General features: G+C 39.4%; 2 protein-coding genes across 3 annotated transcripts; one reads left to right on the top strand and one right to left on the bottom strand.

The window, feature by feature from the left end:
• Window positions 1-996: 996 nt before the first annotated feature.
• LOC113010733 (calcium-binding mitochondrial carrier protein SCaMC-1-like) lies at window positions 997-11,077 on the bottom strand. Of its 2 annotated transcripts, none has more exons than XM_026149933.1 (11): window positions 11,018-11,077; window positions 7,742-8,132; window positions 7,401-7,527; window positions 7,191-7,278; window positions 6,925-7,036; window positions 4,770-4,928; window positions 4,529-4,681; window positions 4,314-4,421; window positions 4,037-4,204; window positions 3,701-3,851; window positions 997-2,254 (listed from the first exon to the last, which is right to left on the bottom strand). In XM_026149933.1, exons 2-11 carry the CDS (start codon window positions 7,916-7,918, stop codon window positions 2,073-2,075), a joined length of 1,425 nt encoding a protein of 474 aa, XP_026005718.1. In that variant the 5' UTR covers window positions 7,919-8,132; window positions 11,018-11,077; the 3' UTR covers window positions 997-2,072. The 2 variants fall into 2 exon arrangements, with proteins under 2 accessions (XP_026005718.1, XP_026005720.1); XM_026149935.1 differs by having other exon boundaries at window positions 7,742-7,959.
• Window positions 10,319-18,383, top strand: LOC113010734 (protein FAM102B-like). Its single transcript, XM_026149936.1, has 11 exons — window positions 10,319-10,791; window positions 12,476-12,596; window positions 12,847-12,876; window positions 13,318-13,434; window positions 13,886-13,932; window positions 15,241-15,344; window positions 15,628-15,723; window positions 15,819-16,026; window positions 16,228-16,364; window positions 16,864-16,927; window positions 17,195-18,383. The coding sequence occupies exons 1-11, from the start codon at window positions 10,646-10,648 to the stop codon at window positions 17,235-17,237; spliced, it is 1,113 nt and encodes a 370-aa protein (XP_026005721.1). The 5' UTR covers window positions 10,319-10,645; the 3' UTR covers window positions 17,238-18,383.
• Window positions 18,384-18,706: the final 323 nt, after the last annotated feature.

The raw sequence follows: 18,706 nt of genomic DNA, 5'->3' as shown, positions 1-18,706 counted from the left end.
CCTGTCACAAAAACGCCACAAAATGAAGAAGGTTAAGAGACACCCACAAGGAACTTAAGTAAAATAAATCGTATTTTACGACTGACTGCATAGTTAAAAAAAACACATAGTAAGTAATAAGCAAGTAATGTGATCCCAGTGAATATACAGCATTGTGCAAATCACCTCTCACCTATTTATATTTCCCTTCTAAGGAGCCAGACTTTACTGTAATTTTTTTAGTGTTCTTCAGCAGCAGTTCTCCAGGATTTCTGAAGATCTGTCAGTTTTATGTTTTTGACATTGACTGCTTTTTCACTTATTTTCAGTCCAATCTTTTCAAAGGAATTTTTAAAAATTGTTTTATTATTATTATTACTTTTATTATTATTATTTATGATGCCTACTATCAAACGTTTAATTAAAAATGCGGTTTGTATAGTATGTCTATACCCCCTGAGGCCCCAGCTTCCAAAAATCCTGGGGTATTTAACTTGTCTATGTGGGCAGTTTCATTTGAGCTTGAAGATACGGATTATGGAGCAGGGGCTTCTCTCAGTCCTTGGTGATGTAAACTCACTTCAGTGTGGACATGACTGTGTTCTGACTGTGTTCAATGGAGTTTTAAGTTCGTGGCAGGATTGAGCCTTGATGGTTCCTGAACATCCTAACCATTTTCCTCTCATCTGACAGTGACAATTTGGGTCTTCTTCTAAACTTTGGCAAATGGATGACACATTCAAACAAGTTGTTCAAGGAACAAGATTTCTGGACCTGCAATTGTTTAGAAAGAATTGTTTAGCTGTTTAGCAAGAATCCAAAATTCAACTGTACACATTTTCCCTTCCCTCCTAATTTTGGAGGATTTAATTTGTTATGGAAAAAAAATGCACCCAGAAATTTCAATCAAAAATACAAAGCTGATGCAAAAATATTCTCAGTTTTTGTATTTCTGTTTCATCTCCTTCATCATAGATGCTAACCGGATGGAAGTTCCTTACTGACACCAACACAAAGTTTATGTTCTGTGTGGAAACAAATCCACAGTTTTTGTCTTTATTGACCACTTGGCAAAGATTTCAACACATCAGACCGAGTTTCCAATCAGTGATCCTTACATTACTGAGGAGGCAATATCAGCATTCAAGCCTCCCTGGAAGGACCAAGTTTCAACAGCTAATAAATCAAGACTAGTTTCAAGCTCAGAAAATGTCACATAAACTAAACACAGAAGATTGTTATCATGCATGCTACATCTAAACTCCATCCACTTGGCTGTGTGAAAGAGTATGAAACAAATGAATGAATGTTAACTGTAGCAGGAATGTGTTGTGCGTATGTACTAGGTTGAAATGAGGATTGAAACATGACAAACATATGCTTCTTGCAAGTATTTTTCATCGTTAAATCCCATAAATAAGCATAACTGGAAACATATATACAGTAATTTGTATAGTTATAAAACACGTCTTCTGATGTTATCATCAGATTTACACACACATAAGGCACATTTAAATCGTTATCAAACAGAGAGATCGGTGGTTTTCACATTGCACAAGATGTGTGTCTTCATTCACACACTGTTCCAGTGTTAACAAGTATTCGTTTGTCCAAGCCAGCTATTTTTAGTGGACAGCTGCTGATTGGAGAACAGTTTGTTTGGAACCGCTGTCACTTAGGGCAGGTGTTTACAAAATCATGTATACAGTGCATAGACATGTGAAAGGTTCAGCTGACATAGCGTCATTTTTCAAACAAAGGAAACGCACAACGCTATGTCGCGTATTTGTTTCATCACAGTTTAAAGGAATATCCGTGGCATAAATGAAATGAGCCATTATACTTAACACGTTTTAGTGTTTTTCCAGAACTGTCTTTTTGTGTGTAAATAACGCAAGTAAATGGAGGAAGAATGGTATGTTTTACAGTAAGAAAAAAAACATTTGAGCATGCATACCACAAATTATTAATGCTTTAACTACTGGCAGACGGCTCTTAAAACATGCACTGTATGCTTGATTGCCGTCTGTCTTTTTGGAATTATTTCAGGCATTTTCAAGTCTGACATATTAAGTAAACCTTTTTTTGCAGTATCATTTGGAGATCCCTAAGCCACTCTTCATATACTCATAAACCACGTAGCTAATGCTGACTGCAGGAATGACTTTCATGAAGTTCGGCAGGATGCCCCGGTAGAGTCCAAAAACACCATCTTTGGCTACAATCTTCTTCATCAGAGAACTCATAGAAGGCTGGTTTGATGGTTCCAGAGATGCTGCAAAGAAATATTAGCTATGTTAGAGAACCAATTAAAAAGCAAAAAATAAACTCACTGGCCACTTTGTTAGGTACATCTGCCCAACTGACTTAATGCAAATATGTAATTAGCCAGTCACATAACAGCAACTCAACATATTTAGACATGTAGCCATGGTCAGGACGACCTGCTAAAGTTCAAACTGAGAATCGTTTAAGTGACTTTGATTGTGGCTGGTTGTTTTTGTCAGACAGGCTGGTCTGACCATTTCAGAAACTATTGATCTGCTGGGATTTTCCCACACAGTCGTCTCTAGGGTTTATAGAGAATAGTTAGAAAGAGAAAACATCCAACGAGTGCCAGTTCTCTTGGTGAAAATGCCTTGTTGATGTTAGATAACATGTAAGCATGGATCCATCCTGTCTTGTATCAAACAGTTCAGGCTGCTGGCAGTGTAATGGTGGAAGAAATACTTTTTTTTTTTTAGCACATGTGGGGTCCCTTAGTACTAGGGATGGGTACCGATACCCTGTGCCATTATGGCACCGGTTCTGACATAAACGGTAGTAACCAGACCGAAAAGCAGCGCACATTTCGGTGCTTTTTTTTTTCCTGAGATGTCATACACTTTGGATTCCAGCCAATCATTTTACCTTTCCAAGGATAGTAGGCGGGCCCAGGTACGTACGTTCTTTTAGAGCAGAGCTACAGATTAAAAAGCACCGATTCCAGCACCGGCACCGTTTCAAAAGTACCAATTTGGCACCTTACTTAGTACCAACTGAGCATTGTTCAAGCACAGCAGCCTACCTTAGTATTGTTGCTAATCACGCCCATCCCTCTATGACCACAGTGTACCATCTTCTGATGGTTAATTCCAACAGGATAAAACCTCATATCACAAAACTCAAACCATCTCAAACTGAGATTTTGAACATGACAATGAGTTCACTGTTCCTCAGATGGCCTCCACAATCACCAGATTTCAATCTAAGAGGAGAGTCACATTGTGGATGCCAGTATGAACCAAGGATTGTCTCTGGGGAATGTTTCCAGCACCTTGCTGAATCTATACCAAGAAGAATCCAACCTGATAACAGCAACATGTAACTAATAAAATGGCCAATAGCAGCCAACATTTTTGTCTATTCGTTTCTTTACTCATATAGCACTGATTTGTCAGTTTGTGAGACCATGACCCTGTCTAAATGTTACACTCAAAAAACAACTTTCATCTCAAAGTGAACAACATTAAAGAGGAATGCCCTTTTTCAGATGGAGCCCCTTTACATTACGTGGGCTGTAACACAAGTATATATTTACAGAAAATATGGATCACTTTTACAGAACCTTTACACCATCAAATGCAACCCGCCCACCTTGAAAAATATTGTGCTATTATTATGCTACGAAGGGGCTACCTAGTTATGTCATTACTATTTTCAAATATCAGGCTGTGTTTACCTTGTGCTTGCATCCGAGTGCGCACAAGTGCGAGTGGATAGCTTGCCAGCTGGCCACAGGTACTAGAGATGGTTCCACAGCCCAGCAACACCAGCACTCCAGGGTTGGCTGACTCAGTGGCGTAATGTGCCAACCAAGTGTTCTTTAGAGTCTAGAGAGTTATGATAAGAGAAATGAGAATTCAGCTAATGTGCAAAATCAGCATAACACAAAACTTTCTCTCATTTAATTTAATGCAACTCTGCACGATGGATTGGTTTAGTGCGCATATAAATGATCTAATTAACTGAAGTGCAATCCATGGTGAAATATCCATGCGTCACAAAGCCAGCATACCTCATAAACAGCCAGGTCTATCCCAGCGTAGGGAAGGATGCCCAGTGAGTTTGGTACGTAGCCCTTGTAGAAAGCTTTGACGCCCTCCTTCCTCAGGATCTTCTTGGCACAATCAAACATTCCTGCATACTGGCCAGTTTTCCTAAGCGTCAACCGCGTCTTTAATACCTAAGAGAGAAGCAATGCATAAAAAATACAAAAGAGGTCAGATTCGGTTGGTTTGCGTGGAGAGGAGGTGTTACCACATCCAGTGACGCAGCATCACAGATCTTGTTACCTCCATTGGGTAGATTGTTGTCTGTGCTGTGGCCCCAGCCAGAGAGCCAGCCAGAAACCTCTGGTGGGTCTCAATCTTCGCTCCTTCTGATGATAACAACCTCTTATACTGTAGCAGAAAACGTAAAAAGCCACAATATTTGTTACTACATTTAATAGCTGCAAACAGAAGTATTTAAAAAAAAAAATTCACATTTCAGCGGTATGGTTCCTTACTTGTTCATAAGCCATGAACTTAATCGCCGTCTCGGGTGCAATCTTTAAAACATTTATTCCATTTCCCCTCCACAGCGAAGTCACACCTCCTTCTGCAATCATTTGCTTAAAGCCCCCTAGCAGACTTATCCGGTTGGCCTTTGAAGAATGAACCTGCAGTGCAAATATATGCTTTAAGTAAAACATGGTCACAGACATCTATTTATCCATCTATTTGTTCCACTTCTGTCATATTTGTCACCTGCATGAAGACTTTCACTCGGTCCAGTGGGGCAGTACCGGTACGAGAAACAGCCCCTGCCACAGCACCTGCAACAAGCTGCTTCCACCAGCCACCTGTGCTCTTCTCTTCCTCTGTGAATTCATCTGGGATTGCAAGACTGTCACCTATGTCCAGAACCTAGTGATTACATAAGCAGATTTACTCAGCGAGACCAAATTCATGAACCCTGGCACATCTGATTTACAGTCATGGGAAAAAGAAAGCTCTCACAGGACTCTAAGCAGTCCAGAACCATTTTTAGCAACAATAACGTTAAGTATGATCATTTTTATCAGTCTTTTGCATCAATGTGGATGAATTCTTATTTAAAACATTGCTTCACTTCATTGAGGTTTGCAGGCACAGCTCTCTTAAGGTCCCACCCCAGGATTTCAGGTTGAAACCTTGATTCTTTTCTTTTTCAGCCATTCTGTTCATTCTGCAAGACAGATGGCCTCATATTTGACTCTAGAATACTTAATTAGACAGAGGGGTTCGTACTCAGTGGCTGCATGGTACTTCCTCCTCTGTGCTGGCAGCTGTTATGAGGCGTTTGTGCTGATATGCTGAGTTTGGTTTTCACAGCTTTAAATATATTGATGTGCATTATGGCCAAACATCTCCAGCTTGGTCTCATCTGTCCAATGACATTGTTTTCACAAGACTGCATAGAGTCCTGTGAAACCCTTATTTTTCTTCTGACTGCATGTCTGTGAGCAGACGGGATAATACTGTAGATACAAACACAGACTCTTATTAGTATTTCTCTTTATGTGTAATACACATTATAAAATGCCTTATAGGTGAATTTCTTTGCCTTTGATAATGACTCTTTCACTGAAGGGTTGTGCCACCTAAGGGTTTCTTTGTGTGGTTTCAAATGTACAAGGTCAAAAACAACAACTTCTCCTTTTTGAGGTCAGTGATGCAGAAGCAGTTATATTGTAACCAGAAGGCAACATTTACAAAATCTTCAACACGAGCTGTCAGCCAAAAGATGAAAACATTATAAAAAAAACAACAACCACCACTATTTTAGATGTGTAAATCATTTAAAAGGGTTGTAAAAAAGGATATGCAGTGAGGAAAAGCTGAAACCCTTTGAGCCAAAGAATGATTTGAGCTCCTTGTCCTTTCACTAGAATAACTACCGAGCTGAATAAACCCTTATCTAGTATATGCAGCGTTTTCCCCAAAGCTTAAAGCACTACTGTGAGCTCTATTTGAAGCTGAAAGTCAAACTTAGAGTGCCAAGTGGGAATTTTCAACTGTAACGCCGCCTCAAGTTGGACTTACAACTCAAGATGTCAGTGCAGCCCCACCAAACCTGAATTAACAATCCAACATGGCAGCAGTATACGAAAACACAGTAAAGCTGTACAACTTCTAACCTGTACTATCAATGTTGTATAGCTCCCTAAATGAGCCACTCACAGAGCACTGACCAGACTCCATCCATGAATGTCCTGCAGCACGGTTTATAAGTATTGCCAGTGATGGATACATGGCTCTACCTTGCTAAGAAGCACAACAAATCCTGTTTTCCCTCTTTTCCTACTTTAATACTGGAGCACGCTCAGTTCGGTAGAGACACCCAGCTCTGATATCTGACTTCTGAGATAAATGGAACACATCATTAGTTAAAAACACACTCTACTGGCAGTCTAATGCAAAGCTAAGGGGAAAGGCAAAGGTTCTTGGACTTGCTGCGGTCATCTGTAGGGCACGTTTCCTGTATGACAATGCAGTTCTGCCTGAAAAAGACTTCTGAAAATTCAGATACAAGCTCTGTGAAGGACAGGCACTGTTTGGCTCGTGGCTAAAATCTTGCGCTGAACAAGTACTAGAGCAATCAAAGATGTCTTTCTTAGCACTAGCAAGAGGTGGAGGAGTGAGCTGGGGGGGGGGGGGGGGGGGGGAGAGTGTGCTGCTATGACCTAATTATCTTGCCCAGGTCACCACTTCCAAAGCTGCTGCCTTGTGTGAACTGCAGAGGAAATCTATAAAGCTAGCACGAGAGGACTACACAGCATGTGATTCGCTTCACAGCAACTGCCTCTGTGTGTGTACGTCCACTAAAAGCACTTGTCTGTGATACAGACAGTATATGTGAGTGATTTTATATGATACATACTGAGGAGTGTTTCCAGTAGCGTATAATCTCTTCCAGGTTGTGAGCAGGGCATAACAGGAAGTGTTCCCTCCACTCGTTCCAGTCAACCATCATGGTTCCATCTATATCCATACTGAGGAAACACAAGTTTTTATCCTATGAAATGTATGATTATTGTATGGAAGTACACTATCCGATCACATATACTTCACATAATCTTAAATTTTATTCTTCAGACACATTGTAACCAGACACATGTCACAGTGCGTAAAAAGTGGAGGTCAAACCTCTGTAAGATTTTTAGGGCATCCTCTCCGCTGACACCTATGCCCAGCTCTGCAAGAGACTGCTGGATCTCTGAGGAATCGATGCGCCCTGACACATAAACACTCCAGTGAAACAAGCTGCAGTATGTGACTGTGTAAACATTCACTGGAAAGCCATGTGACTAAAGCAGAGCGTTCATTTATTTCTTGCAACCTCCCTCCTCTCCCTACCATCATCATTTTTGTCCAGGCTCTTAAACGTCAGCCACAGCTTCTTCTCGTGCTCCTTCAGATACTTGGTAAACTCGTTGAAGTCCAGGCACCCGTCTTTATTTTGGTCACCAGATGACACTATTTTCTGTAAGGTAGAGATATAGTGTAAGTGTCTCTTCATTTATATTCACAGTGTCTCACTCTCTGTCTCTAAAACACACACACACACACACACACACACACACACACACAGGCTGTTAAGTGTCACATTACTACGGAAATGCATGCAAAACGAGCAGGCCAGGACTTGAAACTCATATCTCTGTGTGAGTCCTCTCCCTCAGCAGACTGATATTTACCTGTGCAGCACCCTGGCGGAATATGCCCATTGCCTTGAGGCCCTCTCGTAATTCAGCAACATCCACCTTCCCATCTTTGTTGGTATCGAGCCTTTCAAACAGGTCCTGGTACGACCTCTCACTGTCGGTATCCCAGCACCGGGCATTTGACAGTAACGTCCGTAACGTCTGATACATTGTAGAGCTAATGTGCAAACTGGGTCCAGACCTGAGCCGTCCTGCAGTCGGAGTCAAATTAGCAAGCCATACTGAAAATCACCCATAAATCCAATGCAAAATCCACATGCGAACTCGTCGTAGGCAGTGACAAATCGGGCTTTTACTCGGGTTATTCTGCAGCCTGCCCTATGCAAAGGTGCGCTCCGGAGCGTTTCGGGGGAACTGCAGTGATCTGTGGGCGGAGCAGTATAGGCTACGTAACTACACAGAGTTTTTTACGGAAAAGCGGGAAACATGGCAGCATATGAAAGCGGTGGAGAAAAAAAAAAAAAAACTCACGGAGGGACCATATGCATAATCCGGCTTATGATTTTAAAACCGAAGTTAATCATCGTTTGCCCATGTGACATGTGAGAGTGCATAACAGAGGACATTTAATCTTTTCATGTAACAGGACGTGTGAGTACAGCGCAGCACCGCTCCTCTCCAGCAGAGGGCGACGTTTCACTGCACAGAAACAGCAACGGGGTAATACTAAACTGTATGCATAACACACTGAGGTTATTATAGGTAACTAAACCAGATTTCAGTCAACTTGAATTACCCCCCCCCCCCCAAAAAAAAAAACAAAAAACAAAAAAACAAAACAAAACAAAAACAAAAGAAACCCCCAACTTTATAAAAAAAAGCAAAAACGAACTGAACAATCAAGCAGTCCCTGACACGACAGCCTTTGTGTTGTAATATTTGTTCTACACTTTTAAATCGTACCCTTGATAAATGTTTCTGTACTATAGCAAACAAAAAGACAGGCAAACTAAGCTTAAATATGAACAATCAAATCCACTTTGGAAAATAACTGAAAGTAAATTGGACTGAAAACCAAAGCATTTTAAAAAGTAAATAAAAAGGCAAAACTATAATGTCTCTGAAAGGTGCACATTCTCAGAAAAATGATAGTTTTTAAATGTTCTTCAAAGAACCATTTTAAAAAAGGTTCTTTGAGAAACCATTTAAACCATTTCTTAATGGTTCTTTGGGGCACCTTTAAAGGTTCTTCAGTGAACTACTGAAAGAAATGGTTCTTCAAAGAACTATTGCTTGAAAGGTTCTTTGTGGCATTAAAAAGGTTCTTCTATGGTATCAGTCTAAAGAACCACTTTTGGTTCCAGTTGACACCTTTATTTTTACGAGTGTAGAGTAGCCTATACTATATGTGCTGATAACTGCTGTTTCAGCCTGTTGACTGGTTATGCATCAGCTCAGGATTGCTTAAATTTGAGCGACTTCTGGTTTATTTTGTGAACGGTATAAAAGTCACGTCTAACCACAAGTTGGATACTTCCTGCCATTCCCATGGATGACACCCAAAAGTGTCCGCACGTCTACATTACTGACAAATGAGGCTATGTTTTAGATAAAGAAAAAAAACTTTTATCCATCAGTCTTTTAGTAGATTCAAACATCTCCACCATAAGCTAGAAGATTAAAGCTGCTCACAGCCATAATGTGCTATCTGGTACTTTTCCCATGTGTTGTTTTTATATATTTTTATTTTTCAGTAAAGCAACTGAACGCATTCAATTTAAATTTTATTAAGATAATTCTTTCATCTCTCATATCACATCCTGTTTGCACGTTGTTCTATTTTATCTTGTTAAGGTAGTCTACTTTATTTAGCTGATTTTATTATAGAATGTAAAGTCATGTGAAAAACAAAGATTTCACCGGACTGCATGTAGTCATGCTAAAAACAAAGCAAATCCTTCCTTATTTCAGGGTAATTAAGCGATTAAGTAACAACCAGGTTTATTAATTGATCAGGAAGTATGAGCACCTCTTTAAAAGCAGGGATTTTGGCAGTTTGCTGATTTGAAGCGTTCAGTCTTCCCAGGAGTGGATGCCCAAGCAAATTCAGCCCAAAGCCACAACATGTGATGCTTAAAGAAATAAGAAGAACATCACACCACAGTTTAGGTTTGCAAAACTGCCTCAGAGCAAACCACGCGATATCTGGACTAATATCCTTTGGACAGATGAGAACAAATTGGGGATGTATAGCCATAATGAACAGCACCACATCTGTAAAAACCTTTTCGCATAACTTTATTCAGGTTTTCCAAACCTTTTTTGTGAAAGTAAATGTTATCATTTTTTATTATTATTTTTGTCCTCAGCTAGCAATTACTTCTGTAATGATCACTTTGCTCACTACTGATAGAAAGATAAGATAAGATAAAGGTCAGGTCAGGTTAAACCGTATACAGTCTGAGATGACATTGTTCCATGCATTTATTAACAACGTTTACATTTTAATAGTGCTAACTGCGGACAACTCAACTTTAAACCATCTTGTTTTGCATTTCCTCCTTTTGTCACATGCCACCTTCTGTTTTGTCTTTTATGGTCAGTGCTGACCCCCCACAAGAGGTGTTGCTGGTGTTGCCCCAGTGAGTTTCAGCCACACTGTAACAACTGTACCAATACCCACCTACACACGTTAAATTCGGGCTGTCGGCATTTCTTTTTTTCCCCTTTAACCTAGCTGTCCAATCACACCGCGGAATTTCCCTGGCGTCATTAATATTGTGTTTCAGTGGGTGGGAAGGAAGAGATTTGAACTTTGAGTCGTGTCTGCAGAGCAGCGACAGCTGAGTGAGCAGCAGAGACAGCTCGGAGAAAGTGTTCGGCTGTCTACCACCTCCACAGTTTCACCCGGATACTTGCGCTGCACAGTCTCACATCATGTCGTTTATTCTTATGAAGAAAAAGAGATTTAAATTTAAGGTGGACTTCGACTTGGAGGAATTGTCGTCGGTTCCCATTGTCAACGGAGTTTTATTTTGTAAAGTCAGACTACTGGATGGAGGTTTTGCTGAAGAGTCCTCCCGGTAAGATTTTTCTTATAATTTAATTTAGCTATTTATAGCAACAGGTCACTAGTTGTTTGGGAAGACTTTCATCAGTCAGGCCCAAATTCAGCTTATTTTTGACATCTGTTTGCATTTATTGCGTCGTGGTTGCTTCTTCGGTGCCTACAGCATTCCGCTGTATTCGTAGCTGACGTTTAGCTAACTCAACACCAGCTGTTCGCTAACTTAAACAACTTAAACTTACCTCAACGACAGTTGAAGACCTGTATGTAAGGAGGCAACAGAAAAGACCAGCAGAGTGATTTAACGCATTAAAACGAACACAGAGACTCTCGTTCGTCGTTTCAAGAGACAGATACTTTTTTAAAAATCTAACCCATATTTGTAAAGTTTATCTAAGCAATTGCTAAGCAACAACTGCTGTTAATTGTGTAGTGGAACAGTGAGACCACCGGTTGGGATATTAACAATAATGGTTAACATTGGGGTGTTTGTTTGTTTAATATAACACTGACTCTGGTTGAAACAAATATTTAAAGTTATACTTTCATTCATTGTTTTTCTAATGATTAAAAAAAAAATACAAATCTACAGTAATCACGTGTCCCTAATTTATGGCAGTGAGAAGCCCCAGAACAGATTGTTGTTTTTTCAATTCAAAGGCGCATGCTAGGTCATAGTCTCCTGGGACGCTGTTTTTTACTGTACGTTACTTTAATGAGTCACTCTGGAAAAACGGAGTCGGAAGCGCTGGCCCTCATTACTTTGCTATGGTAACTCTCCCTAAACTATTGTGTAAACACGGTATTCTTAAGTTTATCCTGCCTCAACCACTGCTTTTTATTTCCTGCTTCCTTTGCAAATAACCTGCAAACACTCTGTCTGTCTGTCTGTCCGTCCGTCCGTCCGTCCACCCACCCATACATACCTTAAAAAAACAACAACAATAAAACAACTTTGTTCCCAAAGTTTGTAAAAGTTTTAGCTATCATTTATTTATTTGGCTGATTTTTCAGGTTTTGACTGGTGATCCTGTGCATGGAGCTTTTGTGTCTCAGTGATTGTAGATGTAATTGCTCGATAATAACTTGTCCAAACCATAACTTTCCTTTTTGGAAGATAGATAGATAGATAGATAGATAGATAGATAGATAGATAGATAGATAGATAGATAGATAGAGAGTCTGCAATGATAGGATTGCATTCAGTTTCATTGCACATGTGGAACAACAATAAAGATGTGTTCTGTTTTATTCTACTGCCCAAAAAACTACCTGGCTACTTTTGTGGTTTTGAGAGCTGCTTTTAGAAGGACAGTATAAAAACTATTTAGAAGCATCTCATTATACTTCTTGAAAACCTGCATACAAAAATAAAACTGTGACATTTCCTAACATAAAAGAATGTGCTAAATTGATACGCATGTTTGTTACTCAATATCAGACTATTGCAGTTAAATATTTGCTGAGGATGAGTTATCTCAAGACATCATCTGATAGACAACGAAGGACAAGGGTTGGAAATTAGCAATAACTATAAACTTTATATGCAGCACACCAGTTTGAGAATTGCGGAAGCATAAAAGGAGCTTGTTTACTGCTTGAATAAGTGCTAATCCTTTCTTCTCCACACATTTGGAAGCTATTAAGATACTGTGATATATCTGTATGTCCACTAGTGATTAAATCCACTTGTCTTACAGGGAGCCTGTCCAAGCCAACTGTGTGCGCTGGAAGAAGAAATTCTCTTTCATGTGTAAGATGAGTGCCAACGCTGGGACGGGTGTGCTAGACCCCTGTGTGTGCCGTGTGTCGGTGCGCAAGGTACAAAACCCTTTGTTTCTGTTTTGCTGACACAATTTAGAATGCACAGTGTGAGTTGTTCCATAGCCATAGTTCATGCAGTGAACAGAGACTTGAGTGTCTATTTACATAAGGTTAGAAGAACTGTTGTAACTTCAACACAGCAGTTCATTGTTGTTCACGGACTTTAGTTGTCCTGCAAAAACTTATAGAGGCAAGGAATAGTAAATAAACAGGCAAATGATGTGATATCACTTTTTTGTCATTTCAGGAATTGAAGGGTGGAAAAACATACGCAAAGGTAACACTTTTCTTCTAAAGTGTGTAGAATTGTTGTGGTGGAAAGAAATCTGCTTAATAACAAGTCTTATCAAACCTTTCTAAGATAACGATGATAACGAGGCGTCCTTCAGATGCCCTGAGAATTTTTTTTTTTTTTAATAGCTTGCAGTTTCTGGCTTTGGTCACTGATTGGGGGGAAAAAAAAGACTGACATGTTAACCAATAACTCCAATGAGGAGTTAAAGAATTAAGCAATCTTATTTCTCAAGTTTCCAAGATCCCAACTCATGCAGGTTACATTGTTTCCCATAACTAGACCTGCATTGAATTTCTGTGTTTGTAGGACTTAAATCTCGTGATCCTTTGTAAAAAATAAAATAAATAAATCTATATTTAAGGTATGTCAGCTGACTTCTAATCAGTTCAAACTTGTTGAGTTGTCACTTTTCACTCTGCACAGCTGGGCTTTGCTGACTTGAACCTGTCTGAGTTTGCTGGGTCTGGCAGCACAGTACGACGCTGTCTCCTGGAGGGATATGACACAAAGAACACCAGACAAGATAACTCAATTCTCAAGGTATGACAATGATGCAAGACACACAGCTTTAAAACAACAATAAATAAGATGGAAAGGGACCTTAAGAGTATCTATCACACTGGTCATGTGTTGTCACAGTTCAGTAGTTCACTCTTGTTTGTCTGTTCACATTAAGAAAACTAAGTGAATTTCTCAATAGACAAGAACACATATATATGTGAGGAAGCTGAATGTGTGACATACATTGGGGAAAAAGTGAGCGCCCTGAAAGCTGAGACAAGACATGTCTGAGCTTGTGACTTGTAAACTACCTGCACTGTGGGAATGAGGTTAAAATATATGTGTTCCTCCAGGGGCAAAATAAGAAAATCTTATTATATTAACCACACTTAAAAGATACCGTGTGAAACCAAACTAGAAAGCAGAAAGCTGTATGCCTTTGTATTCCTTTCTAAAGCTGCCAATCCTGTTGCTCTTGTCTCTGTCACAGGTTGTCATCACCACACAGCTTATGTCTGGAGATCCCTGTTTTAAAACGTAAGAGTGCTTCTTCAACCTAACATCTCACACGTGCAACTAAGAAATTCTTAAATTATCTTTTTTTTAATATATATATATATTTATTTATTTATTTAATTTTGATAAATACTCAATTTGGTTTGCATGCCTAACTGCAAAGCTTTACATTTGTGGTTGCAACGAAAGTCTGCTCCTGAGGTATAAACGTCTGCTTCTAACCTCAGAGGAAGTGCTTTCTTGACTTCCTGTCTGTCCTAAAGTGACACCCTTACACATGTTATCAGTAATGAGATCCAGAGAAGTAATGGCAAAGTACTTTGTAGGTAAGGCCTTATTGTTGTCTTATCTGAGAGCTAATGATGCCTCACCCAAAACATTGAGCTGCCCAACCTTAAGAGTGACCAATGGCTGATATGTGATCAGAAGCTTTATGTAGAACAGGTTTGTCGCAAATGATGTGATGTAACGTCGCACTCCTGGCAAAGACTGTACCATGTGCAAACATTAAGCTGCCTTTCTTGATATTTCTTTCCTGTTTCAGCTCATGCTTAGTGTAATAACACACAAGCTGTTGCCCTGGAGATGTCTAGAGCTTAGTCACCCACCCACAGAGTGTTACTCATTGTGTGTGTGTGTGTGTGTGTGTAGGATTTACAAAGCGGAGGAGAAAGGATGCTCTTTTTTTCACACTTTGTAGAACTCACGTTACTGTGCCTTTTGTTGTTTGTCAAACTAGAGGTTGCTCATAACTTGCTTATAACTAATACTAACCAGTGTGATCAAACAGCCAGTTGTTTATGAGTAAATGTGTTTGAATATTATCGTCAAAGCTACACAGAAAGTGTGTTTACATGGATGGTTGATATTTTGACTTGGCAGTAAAAGCACCAGCTGATTCCAGTAGGGACACACCAGCTGTGAAGCCAACATGCTTTCTGGCTGCATGTGTTTTTGAATTTGCCCTTCATTTTAATGTCATCTACATACGTAAAACATGCACTTTATACAGTTGTGGCAGAATATCTGCCCACCACAGACACACTTGCATAGAAACGCTTACCCAAAAGTATTCAGAAACCACTTATGTGTTATTTCCAGCTATAGTAGGTGTCTATGATAGCACAACACCAGCGACAGCTGTTCCAGCTGTAGCAAAAGGTGTCACAGTTGAATCAGTGAGCAACCCGGCAAGCTCACCTAGTCGTGAATTATCAATTCAGTAACCAGCTGTGGTTTCCATGCCACAATAAGCCAAAAGGTCTGATGTAGGGAAGCTTTGTTTACATAAGTTTTAATGAAGTTAACCAAAACCTGTGTTCCCTTTAGTCCCCCATCTACAGCCATGACTCTGGGGATCCCACAGGCAAATGCAGAGGGTCTACTTGAGGGGAGGAAAGGAGGAGACATGCACATATCACACTCAGTCTCTGGTACGTATATGTAGCTTATGGCAAATACCCTTTAATATTACTGGTCAGTTTCTTACAGAAACACAGATATTTTTTGGGAGACTGTAATGGGGTCGAATATGAAATCAATATTCCTTAATCATGACACTGGATAGCAGTAGCTGCATTTACGTTTTATCATGTTTTGTTATGTTTTGTTATGTTTTGTCAATTATGATAGCAAAGCTATAAAAAATGTCTGATTTCTATTTAATTTACTGCAATTTATTATAATTTACTGAATACATCACTTTTTTTTTAACAGGGACTCCAGGAAAGTCTGTATCAGTGCCAGAGGAGCTGGTAACATTTGGTCACTCTCGAACACCCAGCTATGCAAGTCAGCTGTCAAAAATTTCAGGTAGAAATACTGTGACACACATTTATTCACTTTAATCATTGGAAATGTTCTCATATTTATTTACTATATGGGTTTTTCCCCCTCACATGCTGTAGGTTACAGCTCAAACAACTCCAGTTTAACAGATCTGAGCCATCGGCGGAGCGGGTCAGGAGGTTCTGCCTCTACGGGCATCGGCAGCATCCTTGAACACAGTGATCAGCAGGTGGAGAGAGGAGAGAAGGAGAATAAGACTACTCCCCCAGTCCCAGCAACTTATCATCATACGTTTGACAGCCCTGCAATACATTTAAAGGCTCAAAGGTGATACAGACAGTTACTCTGACCTTGGAATAGTATGCTATTGATAAGATGGTGGTCTTTTGACCACTATTACATTATTTCCATGCTCTATTTAACCTGATGACAATGTATAGTATTTCCTAATTTATAAATGACATTTTTTTTCTTGGTGTTTGAACCCTGTATTTGCAATACTGACCCATGTTTCTCTTCCCTTGTTAGACACCCAGTCAAGCAGAACTCTGTGGAGAATCAGCTGAAAAGAGTCGATGCGACCAGAGTGGATGCAGATGATATAATTGAGAAAATCCTCCAGAGCCAGGATTTCAGCCACGGATTCTTGGACTCCAGTGCAGAGGGTGTGTACTCCTGATCTTGGTGTGGAACATTTCCCACCATGTTGCAGATGGGATCAAGTTACTTTGAGGTGTCGCAACAGTGTAATGTCTCTAGGGGTTAATCCAAGTCCTTAAACCAATCTTGCCAAAGATGATTCATCTTTCATGAAGAATTGCATAACTTATCACAGTAATTCCATGAGGTGTGGTTTAAACTCACATCTGGATAGCTACCCTGTTACAAAGTCTTAGAGAGAGAAGAGTTGTTTGTTGTGTTGAGATTAAGAAAGGATGAGTCTCCCTGTTTATTGAGACAAATGTTGCACACATTTTTGTGTGGAAATGCATCCTCAAGTATAAACTACCTACCTCTGTTCCTGAAAAGATCTTGCTTGCCTAAAACTCATTTATTGGTTGATTTAACCTTAAAACAAGTGGGGCATTTTTTTAAGCCCTGACTATAGGAGCTGATTTTCATTTTTCTTATTTCTAATGTGTGTTTGTGTTTGTGTTGCTGCAGAGGAGGGGCTCAGCTTGTTTGTTGGTCCTGGAGGAAGTACAGCTTTGGGAAGCCAGCACATGAGGTGGGTTTGATTATGTAACCATGGGTTGGGGGTGCAAGACACCAGACACCAAACATTTACTATAAATATGGGCAATTAGAAGAAGGCTAAATAAGGGTTCTGATAAGGACTCTGTGTATCTGCTTTATACTCTGTGTAACTGGTCTTCATGTTCTATACTTAAGGGGCACATTTTCATGATAAAAATCAGATCTGCCAGATCAGATGGCGATCCTTATATTGTGTGTGTTTTCCTGTCCTGTAACAAACTGCGGCATTCTCTTTCAGGGTCGCAATTGGAGCCTTTGAGCAGGTGGTCATCAAGCGCTAGGCTTTGGAAAGCACGTGTCCCCACAAAGGGTGCTGTATTATTCTGATGCAGAGGCCAAAGGATTGAACAGTGGCTTTACCATCAGAACTTGCACCATCTCATTCCAAGGGAGATCTAATTTCTCTTATGCAATCACTCTCCAGCTGATGTGCAGCTTAGCCAGGACAGCCCCCTAGTGTTCAGGAAGTGGAGCTGAAGGCCACGTTATTGAAACGTTTTGCAGACTGAGATAATTGGTGCACTGATCTTCTTGTCCTCTTTGGAAAAAGTAAGACATACTGTAAGTCTTCTGCTTACCCCACTTAGTGGCATTTTCATGCTGGGGTTTTCATTTAAAAAAAAATGCTTAAAATAATCCCACATGTCCGTTAGATGTCTTTGGTACAGCTGTGATTTTTTTTTTTTTTTAATTCACTTGAAGTGACAAGCCAAAATGTCTGTCAGTGAGTTTGTTTTGGTTTTGGTATTTAAGCTGCAAAAACAAAAGAGGGTTGTGGAAGAAATATGGCATATGACTGTGGATTAAAGAGGGTTTTTTTCCTCTCTCTCATTTTTTTAACAGGTGTTTTCTGCAAGAAAGGTAAACTTTTGACATCTGTGAAAAGGATTTTATCTAAATGTAGATTCCAGACAATTGCACACCTCTACCTATGTAAAATCTAAGTATTATAAAACTGACAATGGTTATAGTTGGTTGGTTGGTTGGTTATTTATTGTGGTTATAGTAAGATTTTATTTTAATAATTCATGCTCAATACAAATGAACACCTTTCTTCATCTGGTTGTGATGAAGGGTTACAGCATTGAAAATATTGACATTAATACAGTTAATTGTGTGTGGATGTTAAGTTAATCAGAATCATAATAATAACAATAATAATACTAGTAATATTTTTTTTTAGTCACAAATTTGTTTTACCAAATTAAAGATGTACAATGCTTAATGTATATTGTGCTGCCAAATATACATCTTTTTACAGCATCTGTATCAGTATGTCATTCTGACAACCCGCTGGTTATCATCACATGCACATATCAGTTTATAGAGATTAACTGTATATACACTCAGTCAGTTTGTTGACATTTTCCTGCATTTATTGTCAACTTTTTTTTTTTTTTAAATAAAAATTTTAATTCTGGAAAGTTTCTATCTAGTATTTGTGCTTCATTTCTAAATCCTAGTGCAGACGAGTGTGAAAGACAGCCACATTTCAACAAAATAATTAAAAATGAAAGTAAACACTGAAAGAGAAACCTCGATGTTTGGAATAACTGGATTTTGTGTCTAAATTCTTGAAATGTGCACGCCAAAACCATAGATATTTTAAAAAAGAAAAATATAAAAAAAAAAAATTGACGATGCTGCTTCCGGTTTGGGGAAAGCCTTTTCAAAATAAGAATTCGCTAACGACATTCACACGAATACCAACAGAAAGCTTACGTGTTTTGAATTAGTTATACCTGGATAT

The sequence above is a fragment of the Astatotilapia calliptera genome, chromosome 18 (genome assembly GCF_900246225.1).
Source record: "Astatotilapia calliptera chromosome 18, fAstCal1.2, whole genome shotgun sequence".
Taxonomy (NCBI): domain Eukaryota; kingdom Metazoa; phylum Chordata; class Actinopteri; order Cichliformes; family Cichlidae; genus Astatotilapia; species Astatotilapia calliptera.
The sequence above is the reverse complement of the archived record's forward strand: the minus strand, read 5'-3'. Positions and strand labels throughout refer to the sequence as shown.

Bases quoted from the DNA above. Each gene is read 5' to 3' on its own strand.
- LOC113010733 (XM_026149933.1), bottom strand. From the start codon at position 7,918: ATGTATCAGACGTTACGGACGTTACTGTCAAATGCCCGGTGCTGGGAT. The intron at 7,037-7,190 runs GTTTGACCTCCA...GTGTTTCCTCAG, and splicing joins GCCCTAAAAATCTTACAGAG to TATGGATATAGATGGAACCA. The intron at 3,852-4,036 runs GTATGCTGGCTT...ATAACTCTCTAG, and splicing joins TAGACCTGGCTGTTTATGAG to ACTCTAAAGAACACTTGGTT.
- LOC113010734 (XM_026149936.1), top strand. From the start codon at position 10,646: ATGTCGTTTATTCTTATGAAGAAAAAGAGATTTAAATTTAAGGTGGAC. The intron at 10,792-12,475 runs GTAAGATTTTTC...CTTGTCTTACAG, and splicing joins TTTGCTGAAGAGTCCTCCCG to GGAGCCTGTCCAAGCCAACT. The intron at 12,597-12,846 runs GTACAAAACCCT...TTGTCATTTCAG, and splicing joins GCCGTGTGTCGGTGCGCAAG to GAATTGAAGGGTGGAAAAAC.